Source organism: Gymnogyps californianus, chromosome 5 (assembly GCF_018139145.2).
Source record: "Gymnogyps californianus isolate 813 chromosome 5, ASM1813914v2, whole genome shotgun sequence".
NCBI lineage: Eukaryota > Metazoa > Chordata > Aves > Accipitriformes > Cathartidae > Gymnogyps > Gymnogyps californianus.
This window is the reverse complement of record NC_059475.1, coordinates 21,550,680-21,574,844: the sequence shown is the minus strand read 5'-3', so window position 1 is coordinate 21,574,844 and position 24,165 is coordinate 21,550,680. Positions and strand designations below refer to the sequence as shown.

General features: G+C 37.4%; 1 protein-coding gene across 1 annotated transcript in view; it reads left to right on the top strand.

Moving 5' to 3' along the window:
* The window catches only part of CPT1A (carnitine palmitoyltransferase 1A), a 49,896-nt gene that overhangs the window by 11,830 nt on the left and 13,901 nt on the right, over positions 1 to 24,165 (top strand). Inside the window, 9 exon segments of the mRNA XM_050898049.1 lie at positions 1,587 to 1,782; positions 2,904 to 3,092; positions 4,143 to 4,248; positions 6,093 to 6,209; positions 7,722 to 7,886; positions 9,192 to 9,326; positions 14,081 to 14,233; positions 15,327 to 15,431; positions 17,454 to 17,546. Of these exon segments, the coding sequence (XP_050754006.1) occupies positions 1,587 to 1,782; positions 2,904 to 3,092; positions 4,143 to 4,248; positions 6,093 to 6,209; positions 7,722 to 7,886; positions 9,192 to 9,326; positions 14,081 to 14,233; positions 15,327 to 15,431; positions 17,454 to 17,546 (1,259 nt within the window).

Genomic DNA, 24,165 nt, shown 5'->3' with positions numbered 1-24,165 from the left:
TGTCTTCATGTTAATTGGTGGTAAAATTTTAATGAACACTGTATCCTGTCACTTGAGCGTTGTTTAATCTTCATGTCTTTTAACAAAACACACTATGGAGTGAACCACTTCTTTTAAGCAGGGAAGAGTCTTTATGTCTTCCATTCCCATCTTTTTAATAGGAAACCCATGCAGCATGTTACATGCATCTTCAAATGTACATAAATGACTTCTTGGACTGACAAGAAAAAGGAAAGGATTTTTTTGTATTACTACAAATCTGTAGTCCAGGTGCATAAATCTGTATTTAGGCCCATAAGTAAGGTGTCTGAAAGGTAATTGCCAGTGCTCAGCAACTGTTGTGAAGTCAGTTGTTGATGTAGATGACTAACGATCTCACTTTTGCTTTTTACACTGAAGAGGTTGTATTTTTCGTACAGACACATCATGCACATGAGACAAATACTTGGGGTGTCCTGACTTAGGCTGGGCTTATAGAAAAAGTTATCTCACTAGCTGATTGCTTTGCTGCTTCTTTTCCCCCTCTGTGGGGTTTTGCCTCAATTGACAACCCATTGTATTAATGTATTTGACAGTTGGAGTGATGCTTCTGCCAGTCCTAGCACTTTTATCACAGGCATCCTATCTTTGGCAGAAATGCAAAGTGGATAGCCGAAGGCATGATTAGCATAAAACTGCTTCTGATCAGTAGATGGAGCATACCTACCAAAATTTTATGGATAGCTGAGAGCACCCAAAGTATAGAACTCTTTCCTGGTACAATGTTTCTCACATCTCTCAGAATCATGACTTTTGGGCTCAGCCCTCATTTTTGACATCAGCTTTCTTCACCATCTCAGTAAATGGGTCTTTTCAGATTCATAGGACTATAACAGTTCTTTGGGGTAGTGAAGGAATTCAATTTACAGTTTTCATCAGTTGAGGGCTTTTCCTGGCTGCTGTAGAAACCTTCATCTGTGGTTTGATACAATGCCTTCATGACTAAGTTCAGGCTTATCCCAGTTAAGCCATATAAATAAAAAAGTGAGGAAAAACTTGTGGCCTAGGTTTCTGCTTCACTGTCTTCTATAACACTACATTTCTTGGCCACAGATGGTGTATTCACTCTGCACTTGCCAGGATAAATGTGAACAAAAGCTTATGGTACTAAATTTGGACTCTCTTAAGACTCCCCACAGATTGTACCATGAGTTGTGTAGCACTTGAATGCAGATGATTTAAAAGTACCTTTCCTCCGGTTCATCTAGCATGTTCTTTTGATGACTGCTTAATCAGACTACACTAGTAGTGCTCACTTTTCAGATACAGAAATACAGATTTAGTTGCTTAATATTGGCCTCCAGTGTGGAAACTGGTGGTGCTATATATGCAAATAATTATCAAATCTGGGTATTTGACTGTCTCATGCAGGAATCTTTGTGCTGAAGTAACATGGGGGAGCGGTTCATTCCACACTGTTTATTACTTTGTTAAAATAAATAAGCTGTGGCTAACTGGTAGTGCATGCAGTAGGCATTTGATGTTATTCAGTGCATTAGTGTTTTGAGGCTTCAGCTTTGTTTTCACATAAGTGATTGCAATTCTAGATACTCTCCAGCACGTGAAAGACAGCAAACACATTGTTGTGTATCATAAGGGCCGTTACTTCAAAGTGTGGCTGTACCATGATGGTAGACTATTGAAACCCCGAGAAATTGAACAGCAGATGCAAAGAATTCTTGATGATAATTCAGAGCCTCAAGCTGGTGAAGAGAAACTAGCAGCTCTTACTGCAGGAGATAGGTATGGTGGTTATTATTTTTTAAGTTAGTTTTAATATTTAGAAATAATTGCATAACATACTAATTGAATATTGGCTTTGGAATTTTAAAATAGTCTGCAGTCAGTTGATCACTGATTTTGTATGTTGCTAACATGTAACAGCTCTTCAGTCATTTGTAATTACATGGAGTTCAAAGTAATTTTGCAGTGGCAACCCTGTATACAGATTACCTATACTTAGCTGGAGAAGTTTGGTTTAATTGTGGTTATTGTAAGAGTGGTAATCGGAAGCTTTACGGTATTACATATATTGAACTACTTGAGTTTTATATCGGCTCTGGGGTTCACTAGCATTTTAAAGAATATCTTAAAAATAAAGATTGAGAATGTGAATTCAGTAACTGTTACTCCATATTCATGACTTGCATCTACAAAATAAAGCAGTATTACTCAGTTGGTTCTAGGTGCAAGATCACTGAATTCAGTTAAATTGTGACAAACTTATTTCAATCTGTCTAGTTTCTGGACAAGGGAGAGAAAGAGCTGTGGATTTTAACATACTTTCTTACTAGGAGTCCTTCCTTTTTTTCACTTTCTGCTTTAAAACAAACTGAAATATATTTTCATTGGGAAAACCACATAAATTTATAAATAAATGTGATGCAACCATACAGAAATTACATTGTTCAGGACTTCTTTAACTTCAGATCTGTTTCAGGCTTTTACCATGGAACTTTTTATTGACAATTGTCCAGACTCTTAGATTTAGGTGTTACATCAATGGATATTAATAGCTGTTGATTGTTTTCATTATAATTACTATTTTCTTCTTCCATATAATAGATATTCTCTTTTGTTCAGTTATAAATGTAGATGATCTATGCTATACATATTGCATGCTGCAGAAATGTTGAATTTCTAAGGATTAAGCTTCACACATGTGTGATGATATGTTGAATTGGTTCCTTGGATTACATTGTACATGTATTTTCAGAACTTTTCACTGCTGATATAGTTTAAATGCAATGAAAGTAGTTGCTTCAAATTGGTAAAAGTAGGAGGAATGTCTCATAGTGATCTTAAGGGTGATAAAACATTGACAAATTCATGTAATCTGGCTATAAACCAAATTCTTTTTGCAGAGTACCATGGGCTAAAGCTCGACAGGCTTATTTTAGCCATGGAAAGAACAAACAGTCCTTAGATGCTGTTGAAAAAGCAGCATTTTTTGTGACATTGGATGACATCGAGCAAGGGTACAGAAAAGAAGATCCAGTGAGGTCACTGGATGCATATGCAAAATCCTTAATACATGGCAGATGTTATGACAGGTATAGTATTGACTCTGTGGAAAATGCCTTCTCTTTTTTAGAATTTCACTAATTCACGTGGCTAATATATATGAATTAGTGACTTATAAGCTAATAAATTTCATAGAATCACAGAATGGCTTGAGTTGGAAGGGACCTTCAAAGATCATCTAGTTCACCCCCCTTGCCATGGGCAGGGATATCTTTCACTACGTCAGATTGCTCAAAGCCCAGTCCAACCTGACTTTGAACATTTCCAGTGATGGGGCATCCACAGCTTCTCTGGGAAACCTGTCCCAGTGTCTCACCACCCTCATTGTAAAAAAAAAAAAAAATTTCTCCCTTATGACGAATCTAAACCTACCCTCTTTCAGTTTATAACCGTTGCCTCTTGTCCTGTCACTACAGGCTGTGGTAAAAAGTCTTTCTCAGTTTTTCTTATAAGCCCTCTTTATATATTGAAAGGCCGCAAGATGTCCCAGAGCCTTCCCTTCTCCAGACCGAACAATGCCAACTCTTGGCTTTTCTTCATGGGAGAGGTGTACCAGCCCTGTGACCGTTTTCATGGCCCTCCTTTGGACCTGCTCTGACAGGTCCATGTCGTTCTTGTACTGGGAACCCCAGAGCTGTATGCAGTACTCCAGGGGGAGTCTCATGAGAGCGGAGTAGAGGGTGAGAATCGCCTCTCCTCGACCTGCCGGCTGCACTGCTTCTTATGTAGCCCAGGATGTGATTGGATTTCTGGGCTGCAAGCACACATTGCCAGCTCATGTCCAATTTTTCATCCACCAGTACCAAGTCCTTCCCTGCAGGGCTGTTCAATCCATTCATCCCTCCAGTCTATTGATACTGGGGATTGCGCTGACCCAGGTGCAGGACCTTGCACTTGGCCTTGTTGAACTTCATGAGGTTCAAATTTATGTCTATTTATCTAAATAAACTATTATTTAAAAAAAAAAAAAGTCAAGAAGTGGTGCATTTGACTGTGAATTTTTGAGAGAGATGAAGTTACAGTATAAAAATGCTTTTGAAATGTACAAAACCATAAGAAAATCTTAATTTCTTTTGTAGGTGGTTTGATAAAACATTCACTCTTATAGTATTCAAAAATGGCAGAATGGGTCTGAATGCAGAGCACTCTTGGGCAGATGCTCCTATTGTTGGACACCTGTGGGAGGTAGGTGTTTAGTACAAAAAGTTAATGCAGAAGATAATGTGATGTGGTCCGTGCAACAGTCCTGAAGATCAGCAGTTACTTTCAATCCCTTGCATTCATGTTGCTGATGAGTGATTATGGGCCTGTGTCTACAGTGACTGTAGAATTTAAAAAAACCGCCTTGCTTAAAAGAAAAGGTTGCTGTCCTTTAAATTAAAGGTCTTTATTGTATTTTAATGAGCATAGATGTCTTCACAGAAAAGTGATACAGCTCCCCATGTAACTTGTTCATAATATTCTAAATCAATATATCGATGCGTTTTTGATACGGCATTGTATTTTGTGTATATACATGCTCCTGAAGCACTTAAGCTTTCTTGTGCTATAAAAATCCCACACTTACTTTCAAAATTTCAAAAAAGAAATGATAGAGCTTAACTTTTCCTCTAAGCCATTGTTTGATGAGCTGCAGATTGATATGCTGTTTAAATATCTTTTGTATTTATTTGCAATGAATGGAATAAATGCACTTTTTGTCAGGTGTGTTCATTATGAGCTTAGTTTATTACTTGATATCCTATTTGATTTTTTCTTTTTTTGCAAGCTTAATCCCATAAACAGTTACATGACTCAATCACTCAAAACTATTTCATAAACATTAGCTAATTCTGATTTCATTATGTATTTGTGCAAATGGGTCTCAGGTCTGACTAGTGCCCCAAGTAATTTCCTAATTTTATTATATGAGCATTTCCATGTGTGTAAGAACAAAAAATTCTCATTGCCTTCTCTAACCAGGGAAGAAAGAAGGCCAAACTGATTTGAGATTGACTTGACAGTGCAGTTTAGACTAGCTCAATGGAAAAGAGTTACTTTGTTTTCTTTTAATGAGTGATGTTATATGCTTTAGTTCATATTTCTGTACTATTAGTTGGTTCATTTTCTGCTAAGAATTAGATGACTAAAATAAACTAAGTAGGATTTCATTTCCTAAAAAATTATCTGCTGTTAGCTCTTTATAGATTGTCTATTTTTAGAATAGAATGGATTAAGCTTTATTTCATAGTTGGCATGTTCTGAACACTAAGTGAGAAAATTACATTAAAAGAAGATATTAGAAATATATATGTAGAACATGCAATAGATTTTTGTCAAGCTTTTTCTTTCCATATTGAGCAGATTCAAATCTATTGATAATTCCGTATTTGTAATTTTTTTTTATTTTTTTATTTTTTTTACATTGAGGATGTTGTTTGAAATCATGTAAGACAGAGCCTTTTTTGTCTGTTGTTCAGGTTGTATTGTTCATCTTGGAAACATCCTGCTTCCCTACCCAAGAGCTCTAGTGCACATATAAAATAAACTGCAATTTTGAGTGGTATGCATATCTTAAAAATTATTAAGTTCTTGCAGGGATATGCACTTACTCTGAAATAAACTGTTTCTTGATGAACAAGTTTTGACAGATAACAAACTTGCAGAAATTCTCTAGCATCTAAATGGAACAAAGGTTGTGAAACCTAAGACTCTAAGACTGACTTTTTTTTTACTACTAGTAAGTTTGAGGTGGATTTTTAATCAAAACATTTTGATTAATTCAGTAGCATCTAACAAAATGCACCAGCGTAATTGAATAGGTGTTTGTGCGTATCTGATATTCTTCCCACTCAGAACACAAGTAAAAATGCCTTAAAATAAGAGGTAAAACAGAGGGCTTAACTTGCAGCCGTTTTCAGTATTTGGAAATGGATTATATATTGTATTTCACTGTACTGAAAATGGATTATATTGATTTCACAATGAAATCCTAATTCCACAGCAATATGTAATGTGTTGCAATTCTGAAGAAGTATCGTTCTTTGCAGAATGTAATGGCAACTGAGTATCTTGAACTGGGCTATTCAGAAGATGGGCATTGCAAAGGAGATACCAATCAAAATATTCCTATTCCTACCAAACTACAGTGGGAAATTCCAGAAGAAGTAAGTACAGAACAGCTGGTGCTTTGAGGAAGAAGCTCCTCTTTTCCTGAGCAGTCAGATCATTTAAGTAATTACTGATAACCCTATAAATCAGCTTTAAATTCCTTTGAGTCCTGTAAGATGTGTATTTCATGTGTGGACATTACTCAGTTTACTTAAAAAGATATCAGGGCTTTTTAACATCACTCTTTAAAAATTCTGGCCAGGAAATGCCAACTTTTTACTAGAAACTTTCTTGGTTGGCAACAAGTCAAAAATAAGTGGCCATTTATTTTAAATAGTAACTGTATTAAAATGAAGTTTAAGTTGCTGAGGTTTCATTAGTATTATCACAACAAATGCTCTTGTGTGACAGTTCCTTGAGATTAGCTGTCTTTTTGTGTTCAAAATTCTGTATACATGTCTAATAAAGTTTGATTTTTTTTTTTTTTTTTTTTAATTTTTTTGCCTGAGTTCAAGACAAACTGCCACCACCTATTTGGATTTTAATTTTGAATAAAAAGGTAATGGTTGGTGTCCTGGTTTCGGCTGGGACAGAGTTAACTCTTCTTAGTAGCTGGCACAGTGCTGTGTTTTGGATTTAGTGTGAGAATAATGTTGATAACACGCTGATGTTTTAGCTGTTGCTAAGTAGCGCTTATCTTAAGCCAAGGACTTTTCAATTTCCCATGCTCTGCCAGCAAGCAGGTGTGCAAGAAGCTGGGAGGGAGCATAGCCAGGGCAGCTGACCCAAACTAGCCAAAGGGGTATTCCATACCATGGAACATCATGCCCAGTATATAAACAGGGGGGAGTTGGCCGGGAGGCGCGGATCGCGGCTCTGGCATTGGTCAGCGGGTGGTGAGCAATTGCATTGTGCATCACTGGGGTTCCCCCCCCCCCCTTTTTTTGTTATATTCCTTTTCATTACTATTATTATTATTATTTCATTATTATTATTGTTAGCATTATATTTTACTTTAGTTATTAAACTGTTCTTATCTCAACCCACAAGTTCTGCCTTCTTTCCCGATTCTCCTCCCCATCCCACCGGGAGCCGGGGCCGGGGGGGGGACGACTGGGAGTGAGGGAGCGGCTGTGTGCTGCTTGGCTGCTGACTGGGGTTAAACCACGACAGTTGGTGATACGTTTAATTAAGCATGTATGGTAGATTGGAAGCCACACAACTATTGCCATTCTTTCTCTGTGGGTCATTCTTTTATGTTCTAGTGATCTGAACAGTCTTAATGCTGGTATTTTTTTGAAGTGTAATTTTTGGACTCCAGATGTGTATTAGCTTAAAACTTATTTTTTATTAGCTTTTTGAATTTTAACTTTCTGGCAAAGATAGCTTCTCCTCTTTCTCCAAAGGGAGATTATTTAGATAATGATGTTCCTGGCATGCATAAAGGCAGCATTTCTTATTTATCAATTAAAAATACTTGTACTTTTTCAACAGTTCTCTCAAATGCCATCGAATGCATGCATATGCACATACGTGCATATAGATGTTTGTTTATTTATTTATTTTAGGGTCAAGAAGTGATTGAGAGGTCTCTGAGCACTGCCAGAGCTCTGGCGGATGATGTGGACTTCCATTCATTTTTCTTTGATGCTTTTGGGAAGGGACTAATAAAGAAAGCAAAAACAAGCCCTGATGCCTTCGTGCAACTTGCCTTGCAGCTTGCTCACTATCGGGTAAGAACAACAGACTGTTTCCGGCTTATAGAATCTCATTAAATTGGGTATAGCATGTTTGGGATTAAAACGTGACTGTGTACTTTATAGTAATCTTGCACTGCTTGTGCAAGGTTATTAAAGACATTCAATGGAAATTGGTACAAACCCTAAACAGATTACTAGCTGGAAATTAATTGTCCAAAGGCTGGCATATTGACACTCATGCAAATTTTTCTCTTCTGCTTAGTTGGTCTATCTCTAGGCATTTTGGACTTGAAGTAGATATGAAACTTCTAGTAGCTGTGTTCATAATCCAAACAGTGTTATAATCCAAACAGTGTTAAATTTATCTTTTAGTTTGGAGTCACCCTTAATTCAGTAGTCATGGACACTCCCTAACAGGATTAACAGAAATGCCTGCCTGTGTTTTCTTCTGTTAGTTCACCTTTTCTATAATGTGCTTTCAGAAAACAGCAGTGTAGCAACATGCATGTTTTTCATTTTGCTTTCCAGTTGTCACTGTTGAGAAACAGTTCTTTTTTTTTTTTTTTTTTTTTTTTTTAAAGTAATTCCAAATGGTTTTTCAAAGCATCCAGATTTCCTGGCTGCTATCACCACTTACAGTCTTTCTTAACATTGGTTAGCATAGCTACATGGCAAATAGTTTGATTAACCACCTATCTCTCTTATTTTGAACACCCATCCTCTTAATCTAAAACTGAACAGACTTTCACGATCCGTTCTAACGTGTATTTTAGACAGGTAGAGTCCCTAATGTGTTAGATAAAATTCTATCATTTGGCAACTTTTAATCTGTAGATTGTGCACATCTACAGGAAACAGAGAAGCCACACTTTCTGGATTTTGCAGGCTGTTTTCAGTTCTCACATTCTTGAAAATCCCCACACTGGCATGCGTCTCCATGCTATTAAACTTTTAACTGAAAATACTTTGAAGGATGTTACAGTTTTCTTGATTACTTACCACAGCTGTGTTAATTAGGAAGCCACTGAACTTTCAGATAGGTTTTTGATAGCCTTTAAATCAGCTTCTTTTATAAACTGAAGAAGACTGAATATAAAACATAGAGGGTAGTCCTTGCTAGGTTGGTTGTTCTATTAGCGTTTATCAAATCCTGCTACTAATCTTATTTTTGCCTTTATTTTCTTTAGGTAAGACTGCTAATGGTAGGCTACTAAAAACTTAATGTTGAGTTTAATTTGTGTAGTTATTCACATCCTGTGTGCTTACCTTGAACTGTTGAATAAGAAAGAGGGGCTAAGTCTGGCTAAACCTTTAAGTTCTTATTTTTCCCTTTTCAAGGACATGGGAAAATTTTCTTTAACATATGAAGCCTCTATGACACGCTTGTTCAGAGAAGGCAGGACCGAAACTGTTCGTTCGTGTACTGTTGAATCATGTAATTTTGTTCGAACCATGGAAGACCCAACTGAAAGTGTAAGTTCATGGTGTTGTTGCCTTATACAATCCATAAGGCACATGAGTTGTCACTAGATATCCATATAAGTTCCCAAATAGTTTTTAAACACTTAGAGTGATGCTTTTGTTTTTTAGGAAGGAAGTGCAGCATAAGGTAATTGTCCACATTTTCTGTCAATATTGCAGAAATTCAAGGCTATACCAAAAGAGAATGGCAGTAACTTAGCCAAATATGCCATTTCTTACAGTTCCTGAACTCCAGAAAACTGAGATGACTTGTGAAATTTTTGTGACTTATAAAACTCAAACATAGATTCGTAAAACAAGTAATCTCATACCAGTTAGGCTTTCCTTTCTCATAGGGAAGCAAGTATTGTTCACAGGAAATAAGTAGTTAGTCTCATATGTTGATTTCAGTGGGCTTTTTAATCTTTCTTGTGATGTTCTGATTAGCAAACAAAGGAAGCATGGTCTAGGGGAAAACTTCTTGGTTTGAAAAACTTGGACAATACTGGTTAAAATGTTTGCTGTCAAAATGGAAGGGTGGAGGATGGTCGTCTTGAGGGCTGTCTGTTCTTTAATCCACTGCTAGTCACAGTTTTCACAGATACAGTTGATGAAATAAATCATTACATTTGCAGGTTTTGCTAAGCTGAAGGGGATTTCCAGTTCTTCGGAGTCAATAAAAATTTGACCTGAAAAAGAGGATTTTGTTAAATAGGAGTGTACTCAAGGTATTGCATCCAGGCCTGAGTAACAGCTGCATGGGTAGAAGTTCTAACGAAAAAGTTCTAGGACTATAGTAATCAGTAACTGAACACTGACATGGCACGTTCAGTGCTACGCCATTGGGAAAAATGGAGCCCTCACTTTAGTTAGTCTTGCCCTTTATTTTTACTAGTCTTTTGTCTCTGCACTTTTTTTCTAGTACAGCATTAGCTAGGATGCTGTGTCCAGTTTTGGACACCACACTTGAGGTATGGATGGATTGGAGAGAGTCTAAAGGAGAGCAAGAAGGATGGTTAGAAACCTCTGAAGAGGATCTGTGAGGAGAGTTTGAACTTAATTATTCTTGCCTAGTCTAAAGAAGAGAGAACACTGTGGAACAGGTAGGGAGTCAGGTTGTGCTTAAGAGGATAAAAAGGCTGATGCAAAGATGATGCGAACAGTCTGTTCTCTGTCCCAAGAAGTAATGGACTTAAGTTTCAGAAAGAAACACATTAGGGAAACATTTTCTGCTAGTAAGGATAATGAGTAAAGAGAGAAATAGTGAGAAGCCTGAAACAGATTTTGTTTTTTCACTTTGAAAATCTTTAAAAGTAAGTTACATAATGGTCCTTCAGGGAAGAGTTTTAGTCGATCAGATCTTAGGGCAGAGAAGGGTAAGATGATGAACAGTTGAGGTTCGTTCTTTAGAAAGAAAGAAGCCCATGATTCTATGAATCATGCAAGAAAATAGATGCACAGAGAAAGAGAGAAACTTTTTTCTCCCTCTTCTTTCTGGAAGTTCTATGTAGGTAAAATCCCTCTGGATTTCTCAATATGCTGTGCTGGGAGCTGTGATCAGACCAGTGCAAGTCTGGAAATCCAGCCACATCAAGATGTCATACATAACTGTATGGCACAGCTACTGTACAACTACCCTGTGTACAGAAAGTAATTTTGACATAGTCCTAATGTTAGAATTAACTGCTATTACATCTCTGCAGTTAACATCTGCATATTTGTTAAAGGAATAAGGTAGCCCCAAACATGGCAAGATCATATATATATAGCAGACTTCATTCTGCTCACCTTTTTTTTTTTTTTAATGACTACTACAAACATGATTCTTTTTCAGACTTGTTGATTCATTACTGCCCTTCCTCTGGAACGGTCAGCCACAGAGGAGAGGAACCCTGCCTTCATAATGCAATTTTTAGTTTTTATGTGTTATGAAGATTATATTATATGCATTTATATATTGTTTTTAAGAGTTGTCTGCCTTTACTGCTTGCTTCTACTTTTCTCTGGGTTTTTCCTTAGAATTTTTCCTGAGCACTTGTATCCTCCATGGACTATCCACAAAGCTTTAATCCTGAATGCCAATGCTAGGCATGCTTAGCATGGCTACAAGTGACTTATTAGTTTCTCATGCTGGAGACAAATAAGCTGCTCACTGTGTCCCAGATAAGTGGTGTAAAATGCGGTGATACTGGAGATAAGAAGTGACAGGTTGCTATATACTCAGTGTGTTGCATTCCACATTATAAAATCTTAACAGAATGGCTAAGTGTTTTGAACAGACACTTTCTTTCCGCTCTTGCAACATTCATACAGTGTTCGTAGAATCATAGAGTATCTCAAGTTGGAAGGGATCCATAAGGATCATGGAGTCCAACTCCCTGCTCCTCTCAGGACTACCTAAAATTAAACCGTATGACTAAGAGCATTGTCCAGACGCACTGTGAACTCGGACAGGCTTGGTGCCCTGACCACTTCCCTGGGGAGCCTGTTCCAGTGACCAACCACCCTCTCAGTGAAGAACCTTTTCCTAATGTCCAGTCTGAACTTCCCCTGATGCAGCTTCATTCCATTTCCTCGTGTCCTATCGCTGGTCACCAGAGAGAGGAGATCACCACCTCCCCCTCTGCTGCCTGTCTTGAGGAAGTTGTAGAGTGTGATGAGGTCACCCCTCAGCCTTCTCTTCTCTAAGCTGAACAAACCAAGTGACCTCAGCTGCTCCTCATAAATCTTGCCCTCAAGACTTTTCACCATCTTGGTCACCCTCCTCTGGACACACTCTAATGGTTTGATGTCCTTCTTACATTGAGGCGCCCAAAACTGCACACAATACTCAAGGTGAGGCCATACCAGTGCAGTGTAGAGTGGGACAATCAGCTCCCTCAACTGGCTAGCTATGCTGTGCTTGATGCACCCCAGGACACAGTTGGCCCTTTTGGCTGCCAGGGCCCACTGTTGACTCATATTCAACTTGCCATTGACCCAAACCCCCAGATCTCTTTCTGTGGGGCTGCTTTCCAGCCTCTTGTCCCCCAGTTTGTACGTATAACCAGGGTTACCCCATCCCAGGTGCAGAGTCTGGCACTTGCTCTTGTTAAATTCCATATGGTTGGTGATTGCCCAGCTCTCGAGTCTATCCAGATCTCTCTGTAAAGCCTCTCTACCCTTGAGGGAGTCCACAGCTCCTCCTAATTTAGTAGCATCAGCAAACTTATTTAATGTACATTTGACTCCTGCATCCAGATCCTTTATAAAAACATTAAAGAGCACTGGCCCTGAAACTGAGCCCTGGGGAGCCCCACTGGTGACTGGCTGCCAGCCTGATGTAACCCCATTTATTATAACTCTTTGAGCCCAACCCATCAGCCAGTTGTTCACCCAATGTATTATGGACTTGTCTAGCTGTATGCTAGACATTTTGTCCAGAAGGACGCTGTGAGAGACGGTTACCAAAATCTTTGCTAAAATCACAAACCCCCCACATCTACTGGCTTCCCTTGGTCAACTAGGTGGGTGACCTTGTCATAAAAGGAAATTAAGCTAGTTTAAACAGGATTTTCCCATTGTGAACCTGTGTTGGCTGTGACCAATGACTGCGTTGTCTCTCAATTGTTTTTCAATAACTCCCAGAATGACCGTCTCCATAATTTTACCTGGCACTAAATTGAGACTGACAGGCCTGTAATTGCCAGGGTCTTCTTTCTTACCCTTCTTGAAAATTGGGACAATATTGGCCAGCTTCCAGTTGGCTGGGACCTCTCCAGATTCCCAAGACCACTGAAAAATAATGGGAGAGAGGTCCCACAATAACATCAGTCAGCTCTTTAGCACCCTGGGATGAATCCCACCAGGCCCCGTAGACTTACGTGCCTCCAGCTGGAGCAGCAAGTCTTGAACAAGTTCAGAGTTGGCTGGGAGTTTATCATCCTCCCAGTCACAGTCTTCCAACACAGGGCTCTGGGGGTCCCAGGGCCATTCATCAGTGTTAAAGACAGAGGTGAAGAAGGCATTAAATGTCTCTGCTTTGTCTGTGTCCCTATTTGTGAGGAGCCCTTTTTGTTGTCCTTCACAGTACTGGCTAGTTTGAACTCTAAACAAGCTTTGGCTGCACGAATTTTCTCCCTACTGTGGCAAACAGCATCTCTGTAGTCCTCCTGTGTCTCCTGTCCTTGCTTCCAATGTCCATACCCTTTTCCTCCTAAGTTCTAGAAGAAGATCCTTGCTCAGCCAAGCAGGCCTTCTGCCCCACTTGCTTGACTTCTGACACTTTGGAATTGCCTGCTCCTGAGCTCTTAAGAGAAGGCTTTTAAAAAATGACCAGCATTCATGGACCCCAATACCTTCAGTATTGACAGTTTGCCTTCTAAAATGGCTGTTACAGTTCCAGCTTTTCTTAAATCATGTTGAGATTTGCTCTTCTATAACTTTTTAAGACCAGTGTCTCTAGAAACTGAATATACAATAATGTAGTAAACTTGAGTTGTAATCATGTTTGATTCTGGGGTTAGATCACGCTTAAAATACAAATTTGTTTTCATTGTACACTGTTTACAGCAGGCAATAGTTGACATTTGCTAATACCTGAAATTGAATACATGAGGTTGAAAAGCCAGATGATACTAGTATTTGGTTTTAGTTGCATGCATTGTCTTGTACTTGACCCTTAAGTGCTCTAGGTTTGAGAGCCATTGCTGTAACTTAGTTTCTGCACTTCCATCCTCAACCCAGTTCACTTAACTGATTTTTCTTCATCTTTTTTTCATTGTTAGAACGAAAATAAGCTTAAGTTCTTTCGGCTTGCTGCTGCCAAACATCAGCACTTATATCGTCTCGCCATGACTGGTGCTGGCATTGACCGCCATCTGTTCTGCCTTTATGTCGTGTCCAAGTACCTTGCTGTAGATTCTCCTTTCCTTAAGGAAGTGAGTGACTTTTATTGATAACTATTAATTACAGTAAATAATCCTTTGTTTACTTAGTGTTTTGTGGTATCTGCTTACATACTTGTAGAACTCTGGTTTTCCTAAGAAAAAAGGTAAGAGTTTAGCTAGCATCGCTTAACATCTGCTGGTAGATTACAAGTTAATTTCATTTTGCTTTATGTATACACTTATTAATAGACCTATAGTAATGCTTTCTGTGAGCTTTGTAGTATGATACATGTTATTAAAGATTGCAAGAAAGATATAGTCAGTATTAAAAAAAAAAAATACTAGTTGCTTGTGGTGTTTACATATTTTCAAGGCAGCACAACAGAGGCTGTGTGTTTCCTCTCAAGAATGTTCTTTTGGAACTGTGACAAAATCACTTTCTTTTAGGTTACTATGAGTTAAAGGAGCTGTATATTGCGATTTATTTTTTTTTTAATGCACAACATTAATGTCACTGTTTATTACCATGACAAATGCTTTATTACTTAAACTAGATTTGAAGGTTGGGTTTTATAATTATATTGCACTTGTTCATGTTTTCTGATTAATAAAAAATGTGTTCCAGCTTGCCTCCAAATTAAGCTACTCACATTTGTCTGCTTGCCCTCCTAAATGTGAGTAGTGGTTAAGTCAAGAATAAAACAACTTTCTACAGCTTCTGGAGACTTTCAAGATACATGTGTATTGTTAGAGATTTTACAAGCTTCTAACTTGATGTAGTATCTTACCGGGATTTTAATATGGCCATTAATTATCTTGTTGTTAACAAGACTGGTTATGCAGAATTTACCAGGCTATAGACCAGATTAATCTGTTTTGAAATAGCATTTCTATTGAAAGAACTTTTATTCTCTTTAAGGAATTGACGTCATAACCTCATATGTTAATGGTTTGCATATCAGAACAAGTTTAGGTGTTTCTTTTAACCTTCCTAATTGTTCATTCTATCGAAATGGGAATTGGAGTTATCCTTAATATTGCTTTATTGAATGCTTTCTAACTTACCTTGACTAGTTTTTGAGAAAGTTGCATGTTCTTAAATAGCGTGTTATACTTGTTTGCATCTCTTTCATATCTGATAAAGGTTTTGTCAGAGCCTTGGAGGCTGTCAACGAGTCAGACGCCACAGCAACACATTGATCTAAAGAACCACCCTGAGATGTTATCCTGTGGTGGAGGATTTGGACCGGTATGTTTGCTAAATACAAGTATCCCTTTAAAAACAGTTTTATTTTGAATATGCCAGTCTAAAAATTTCAGGTCTGTGATACCTTAATGTTGCACACCAAAGGTGCAACACACGCTTTTAAATGCATGTGTTTAATGCTTTCCCATGATGTGAATGTGCTCAGAAAAATCTGCATCACCTTTTTCTCATATCCCACTGCAAGACTGGGTTATTCTTAAGGAAATACACGGTAATCAAATGTGGTACAGGGCTCCATGGCAGAGAGATCTGATAAAGTGGGGGCTTTTATCACATTACCTATGCCCTTCTGTACATCAGGCAATTATTACAGTGACAAATGCCTTATTACTTAAACTAGATTTTAAGTTTGGGATTTGTAAAAGTAATTATACTTGACTCGTTCTTTCTGTTTACTGATTCATTAAAAAATGTGTTCATGCTTTCCTCCAAATTAAGCTACTCGCGTTGTTCTGCTTGCCCTCCCAAGTGTAAGTAGTGGCTAAGTCAAGAATAAAACCGTGTTCTACAGCTTCTGTAGACTTTCAAGAAACTAGTGTATTGTTAGAGATTTTACAAGATTCTGACTTGCTGTAGTATTTTACTGGGATTTGAACATGGCCATTGATGATGATATTGTTGTTAATGAGATCTGTTAAGCAGACTTTATGGGACTATAGACTAGATAAATCTGTTTTCAAAAAGCATTTCTATTGAAAGAACAATGAGAGGGATCACAGGACTGCTCTTTGCCACACAGAAATTACAGTGACAAGTACAGTGTATTTTGGATGGTCTGTCAAGCTGGAAGTTGTTTTTTGTGGGGTTTTTTTATTTATTTGTTTAAGTTTCTGATACAGCTTTCAGTAGTTCTTGAAGTTGGAATGAGTTTAAATTGCAGTATCAAGGAAGCCTCGCTATTGCAACGCTGCTCATTCATGAGAAACTGGCTTGCTCTAGCAGATTATAAAGTCAGTATTTAGAATCCCTGAAAAGGTGTGGTCTGGCAATAAAATAGGTTTTTGGCTGCAGGAATTTCTAACACTTTTTTCCTTTTGTTTTTGCTAATGCTACGTTCACTGCTCCCTCCTTACTATTTCTTCATTCCTTTAATTTCCTTCCTTCAGTTGTCTGCCTTTCCAGATAACCCTGCTTACGTTTCCCTTCATCATTTCTTGTATCCTTACAAAAACTGTGCTTTGGTTTGCTGAGGTAGCCCAGAGATTCAGTACATCAGCCTTTCCATGTGTGTGTGGTTTTTGTCAGTTTTGGGGCTTTTTTTTAAGCGTTCTGTAGAATATAGCCCTGTAGCACTAATGGAGAGAAGAGTATCAGGCTGCTTAGCAGCAGTGGCAGCAAAGAGCTTGAAGGTTGTGATCCTTTGAGTTAGGAAAGAGAGGAAGGTGGGTGGCAGCACGATGGTCTGTGTTTACTAGGCATACTTTAAGTATAACATCAGACTGAAACTTGGGACAGTTAATGCTGCTAATGTTGAAATCGGACCAGAGCTCTGCTCATGATACGGGTTCAGAATCGTGTCTTTGCTGTAGAGTCGGATGACTTTGCCTTTGGGCAAGTTTTCATAATACAAGGCTTGTATACTCCGTATTTATATACTGTATTTGTTTACATCTGCAGAGTGATCCCGTGAAACAGGATGTTTAGGTATACAACTGAACTATTTTATTCCTTTCTACTTAAGCGCTGAAGCTTAGGACCAGACCTTGATAGGAGAAGGTCTTTGAACAACTATTCTATTTCAAAATACTAAAGCTGGGAAATATTACAGACATATATTCAGAAAATTTTAATTCTGTGCACTTTAGATGAGACTAGAACTGTTTCCTTAAGTAGAATCAGTCTTCAGAAATGATGCATTAAATGTGGAAGCTTAATTTTTGCTTGAGGAGAAATTGCAACTGATTTTAAAAACTGCACAGTAAGAACTGTGTAATTATGTATAAGATAATTTAGGAATGGAAGGAAAAAGTTTAGAACTTGTTTTTCTCTTCTTTCTTCCCCTAGGTGGCTGATGATGGTTACGGTGTTTCTTATATTATCTTGGATGAAAATTCCATCCATTTCCATGTCTCCAGCAAAATATCTTGTTCTGAGACGGTAAGAGTCAGTCCTTTCCTATGGTTTAATAAATCTGTTCTGATATCTGCTTATAAAACTGTTCTACTCATTGTCTAAAAAAATTTAGTAGGACTTGCAACATACAGTTATAATGTGTTTTTTCTTTCTCAACATATGCTGTTTGGGGAGGGGGGCGGGTTGTCTCCACTTCTATAAATTTAATAGCTTTATCAACCAAGGAAACCATATTCTATTTCACTTATGCTTTCAAGCATAAAGAAAGCATGTGGCCCAGGGTCATCTTTACACATGCGTAGTTCCCTGGAACTCATGTAAAATGACTCATATCTGTCCCATAAACAGTAAGATGGGTGTCTCCTGTTGTTTTTTGTTATTACAGTTTTGCTTTGATTTTTCTCTGCCTGCAGTTGTAAAGACAGAGTAAAATGTATGATCCCTATTCTTTAAATCTCTTGGTTTAAATAATACTGAAAGAAGCTGGCCCATAAGTTGTAATCTGTGCTTGAGAAACATAATTAATTAAAAATTTATTAGAATAACACCCATTATTAGAATGTAGTAGATGTCATCTATTCAATATCCTGCTGTTGCGGAGGCCTGCTTTAAGTGAGCTTCAATTCATCCTTCCCCTTTACGTTTTTATGACTTTAATAAACATACTGAGTTTGTTCGGGATTACATAGCTGAACTAGTTTTCCTCTTTTGACCTTAACTTGTCAGAGAGATCTTGGTGCCTTTGGTTAATCATTAAAGATTAGGAAATACAACTTTGTTTTTTTCATAGTTCAAATTGTTCTTCAGATGCGTGTTAGCTTGTACTTTAAATTTCCCTGTATTTTTTACTTATTAGTCAAGTCAAAGGTCTGTACAGAAAAGGCAGCGTTTCACTTGCATGGTCTTGTTATTAGTAGGGTATTTGTAGTAGGTCCTGTAATGTAGCTAATAATTTGTATTTGTAATTTTAATTTCTTCCTTGTACCATTCATAAACTTAGAATAAACAGAACAAGTTCATAGTTTGTTTACACTTAGATTATTGTGATTTTCATTTTCAATACTTTATCTAATTTTTCAATGGCAAACGATTCAGGATTCTGATAGGAACTCAAATACAAAATGTTTTTCCACTCTTTCAGTACTTCTAGGTCATTAGTCATACCCTTTCTGAACATTCTTTAGTCTTCTGAAAATTAGCTTTTGCAAAGTCTTCTATTAAAAAACAATACCCAAACCCAGCTATTTTAAAATAACAGAAAGCTACAGATGCATCTGATTTCAAAAGATGATCTCAGTTCTGTCTGTAGGAAAGTAAATGCATAATGAAGAACTCATTAGTCAGTAATAGCATAAACCTGGATTAATTTGTTTAGCATTAAAATTTTTGTGGTTTAAATTCCCCATTTTATCGTAAAATACATGCCCTAATTCCTTAAGCTCCAAAATTACAAAATGTTAAAAGATTTCTTCTTTTGCGTAAAAGATAACTGTTAACTGACAGTACAAGTCTTTTGGTTTTGTTTTTTGTTTGTTTGTTTTTAAAGGATTCTCATCGTTTTGGAAAAAACATCCAAAAAGCAATGGTTGACATCATGGGTTTATTTAACCTTAGTAAAAACTGTACCAAGTGATTTGCCTTATTGGTGCCAAGCAATCTCCTGTTGTTGGGATGAGAACTCTTCTGCATACTGAATGAGAGCAAGGTTTGTCAAACAGCTGGCGAAGAAACTGAGTCAACATCTTCTTTATCACCTATGAAAACCTCAACAGTGTATTGAATGTTTCATTATTTTTTTCAGTAGTTTGGAAGAGTTTATTTCCACAAAGGATGACTTTTGAAATCTTGTATGTTTCTAGGGATGAAGTATAGTATCATTGCATGAAGTCATGTATATTCTTAACTCCTGCAGTTTTCTCTTAATTTGTATACACTTGCTCATTTTTTACTTAAAATTACTCTACTTGTATTCCAGAATCAAAGGGATAAAACACACTGTCTTAAACTCAAATACTAGAAAAAATTCTATTTGCTATGTATTAATAGCAGAATGTTCTTCAGTGTATCTGCTGCTTAATGTCAATGAATGACAAAACTTGTGGCTGTTTACCTTCTTGGGGGGGGGCTGGGTCTAAAGGTAATTCCTGCAAAACATACCAAAAAAGATCCCTGATGTAACCTGCTGTAACATACCAAGCTGTAGAAATTTTTTGGGTTTTGGAAAAAAAAAAAAACATTGGGTAGTGCTACATTGGGTAGTAAAGTGTGTCACCTAATTAGCAGGTATCACATTTTTCTTATTACTTACAAGCATGTTTGCCACATTGTTGATTTTATTTCCATATAAATAAATGGACCTGTGTGCTTGTTCATGCGAGTGCCTTAGAAAAAGAAAGATCCTAAACCCGGGAAAAAAGCTTATGCTGGGAGTTGGTTTTACATTGTCTTAGTGGTGAAGAAGGTGAAGTAGTAGTAATGCAGATCTAGTTTTCAAATTATAAGTTAGGTTGACGTGGCATAAGTAGACTTGAATATGTTGCCATATGGTGCAGTTAGATTTAAAGCTCTAACACAATGCTCCCATCTTAAATGGCAAAGATCAGTCCCTATGAAATGCAGGAGTAACTTTGTTTCAGAGCTACAGATACTCATGTGTTTATTTTTGTGAATGGTATTGGTAGTCATTTGAGACAAGAGTTTCTGGGTCCCAGGGAATGTCAATTTAGTTAAATGCAACCTGTTGGATAGTCTACGAAGCAAAGCTGCCTGTAGAGGCTGATCAATTGCAGTTTGCCTGCTTTCAGCCTGGAAGGACCACTACTACATTGCCAGCCATCTGCATGAGAAGGGCAAACTATTAAAGCCATGGAAAATAGCTCCAGAATGGGAAAATCCTGGCCTTCTCAGACCCCTCCTGGGACATGCTCTTGGTCAAGCACAGTTTCTGAAGGATACAAGGAGGGAGGGGAAAGCTATTTTGCTCAAAAAGGAGCATAATGTTTCCAAGTGCAGAAATAAAATGGCTGCTACAAAATGGAGTAACTTTGTGCACAATGCTTCTCTTCCCCAGGCTATATAGGCGTGGTTACTTTTTACATCCTGCAGTGCAGTAAAGTGTACCTGTTAGCACAACAATTTTTTTTTTATTTTTTTTTTTAAATGTAAGGTACATGGTATTTAGTAATACAGTGAATGCTGCTCCAGAGCTATGCTGATTTTAAAAGGCCTTTGGGGTTGATATAAAACTTCTCATTAGACTTTGAATGTTTTATGGCCAGTATTTCTAACTTTCTGTGCCTCTTCATGTTTTTTTTTTTTTTACACTGATCTAGCTATTAAAACACCTGTATATATATGTTTGAGGTGGGAAACCTCAAAGATCCCAGATGCAAACTTAAGCAAATGCATGCTTACATAAATGTAGGAACCCTCACAGGAATTAGCCAAAGACACTCATTATTTGATTAGGGTACAGTGTGTGGGAAAGGACACTTTGAAATAAGCCTTACTGCGGCTGGCAGGCCTGGCATTTATCAAATTACTGCAACAATTTTATAGTGATATATTCTTTTGGAGCTGCAGAAATAATGGACTGGGTTTTTTTTTTTTTGTTTTGGGGGTTTTTTTTATTGACCACTGACCAATCTGTGCTTAAATTGACATTAGGGCATATTAGCTTGTAGGATTTTCTTTAAAAGAAAAAAAAAAGTTTAGATTTGACTCTCAGGTTTTAAATGTTTCAAGTCTAATTGTAGTTAGTGTGGTTATCAATGCAATTTTACATTCTTAGTAAGTATAATTGGCACAGAAAGCTGTTTTTTATTGTAAATGTTTTAAACATTTTGTGGTGTTAAATGTAACTTTTTTTAAATTTGGGATAGATCATAATTCCTAAACAGGTAAGATTTTATTTCATTTTCTTTAAAATGTCAACAGCATGTAAATAAAATACGCTTTTTGGATGTAAATCTTAGAAATCCACAGTGAATGTAGGTTATTAATAAATAATTAATTTAAATCTTGATGTTCAATATTGTGTACATACAGTAAAATTGCTTGCTTTTTTGCTCAAAAGCCATAGGAATGTAACTGAAATTACCTAGATTTGAATGAACCTTCTAGTACAGTGTACTTTATAATAAAGTAAAATGTTCATATTCCAGAAAAACTATTAATTTGTTACTAAAACCTTGAATCACTTATTCTCAATTAGTGATTTAAGAGCTCAAAGTTAGGGTTGAGTAGGTGGTAAAAGTCAGGTTGGATGATAATAAATTGACCTGTTTATTAAATAGCAGTGTAGAATTGGTGGAATAGCTTGAATGTGCATTTTCCAAATTTCTTATTTCAGCTATTTCATGCCAGAAATTAGGAGAGCATTAAGTGCATTTAGAGGCTACCATTGTCCAGGATTAACACAATTCCAAACTAAATATTCTTTTAAGGGTTGGGTTTTTTGAGGAACTAAGGAAGTGTGTGCCTGACCTTGAGAATGATGGTTCTAATTCAGCCTTTGTACCAATTGTTTTCTTGTATAACATATATTAATTTAAGCTACGGGTTTTTTTTATCTTGTTCAATAACTCTACATCTATGGTTGGTTATTTATATCCAACACTTTGTCTCTATTTTCTACCCTCTTCTGTGACTTCAAAAATAAAATAAAATTTCACAATTACCACTACTTAGTACAATGTTTAATATCTTTTGTATCTTCTTCCCAGCTCCCTTGCTGCTGTTTCTGGACTTGTGAAATCATTGCTATTAAATCCAGTTAGGAAGGGTAGTAGCAGACTATTCAGTTTATTTTAGCAGTGATTTATACATGTCTTGCTAGTTAATAGGGACTGTGTTAATCAACAATTTTTTAGGTTCACTAGAAAGAAGAAACAACATAGGTCTTACTTTAGATGAGCTTTTATCATGAGATCCAAATAACTGCTGGAATGTTTCTGTGAAACTGTCTGCAAGCTAGTGGATGGCACTGGTTTGATCTTTACAGTGAATAATCCATAGAATATGAATGGTAAGGCAGTGGAGAACTAGTTCAGGCACAGAAAGTTAACGTTGTTAAAATGTTATTTGCTTTATCTGAAGATTCCCAGTACCTGAAAACTCCTTTGAAATTGCATTAAAACTGGAGACTACTTTGAGACAGTTGAAGAGGACTTTTTTTACCCTTTAAAGGTTCAGGTGCTGTTTTTTGAATTGCTGTTTAATTAGAAAAAAAAAAAAACAACCACCAAACAACAACAACAAAACAAACCACAAAACCCATCAAAGAGTTTTGTGTGATAGACCATTTTCGCAGTCGTTTAGCTTGCTGCTTTTCTGGATGTTGCAGCCTTCGCTACATGAAAGAACACAGCGATTTAAATTTCACACTTCATCTCTTAGATACTGTTAGTTCCTGGTTGTATTTCAAACATCTCCCACCAAGGATGGGTACTGAAGTTGTAAACTGATATGTTCAATCTGAACAGAAATGCTGTATGGAAACTTTCTAGGCACAGAAAATACTGATTTATTTTTTGTTTTTTTTTCCCATCTTCCCTTTGCCTGTTTTTAAGGGTGGCAAGTATAAGATGCATCTTATACTCAGAAAATGTTGCTGTAGTTTTATACGATGCATGGGATTAATCAGCTTTGGCTAGGATTAATGAACTCCTGTTGGGAAGTACTAGTATAAAAAACTTAGCTGTTAGATGAAACCTTTGAGAGGGGAGGAGAAAGCATGGTGTTTGTTTTGTTTTGTTCTGTTTTTCCGTAACTTTCATGGCTGCAGACCCAGGGCCAGCGGGGTGGAAGTTTGTAACCAAAAGCATAAGGCAAAATTGATTCCGGTTTCTTCTTGGATTAATTGTATGGCACGCTATAGATGAAAGGTAGCTTTAAATTGTTTGGATGTTTTTAGTTGCTTTGGTTTTTTTTTTTAACACAAAAAATTTCCTGAAAATGAAGACCTTAATGTAGAAAATTAAAAGTTCAGGTTCAATTTCTGCTTTCAAGGAAACCATCTTTTATCTTAAATGGCCATAGGTAGTGGCCTAGTAGGTTTGGAGTGTTTTCTGAACTCTGAAATCTTTATGGCACTGGGGTGACAATTCCAAGATTTACATAGTGAGTTGTAGAAAGGGCTGTAAGAGCAGCAGCTGGAAGCCAGCTATTTCACAGAATCACAGAATGGTTGAGGTTGGAAGGGACCTCCGGAGGTCATCTGGTCCAACCAGATGGTTGCCCAGGACCATGTCCAGATGGCTTTTTGAGTACCTCCAAGCATGGAGACTCCACAACCTCCCTGGGCAACCTGTGCCAGTGCTCAGTCACCCACGCAGTGAAAAAGTGTTTCCTGATGTTCAGAGGGAAACTACTGTGTTTCAGTTTGTGCCCATTGCCTCTGGTCCTGTCAGTGGGCACCACGGTAAAGAGCCTGGCTCCATCTTTGCACCCGCCCTTCTACTTTCTCTAGGCTAAACAGTCCCAGCTCTCTCAGCCTTTTCTCATAGGAGAGATGCTCCAGTCCCTTAATCATCTTCATAGCCCTTTGTTGGACCCCCACCGGTATGTCCATGTCTCTGTCGTACTGGGGAGCCCAGAACTGGACACAGTACTCCAGGTCTGGCCTCACCAGTGCTGAGTAGCA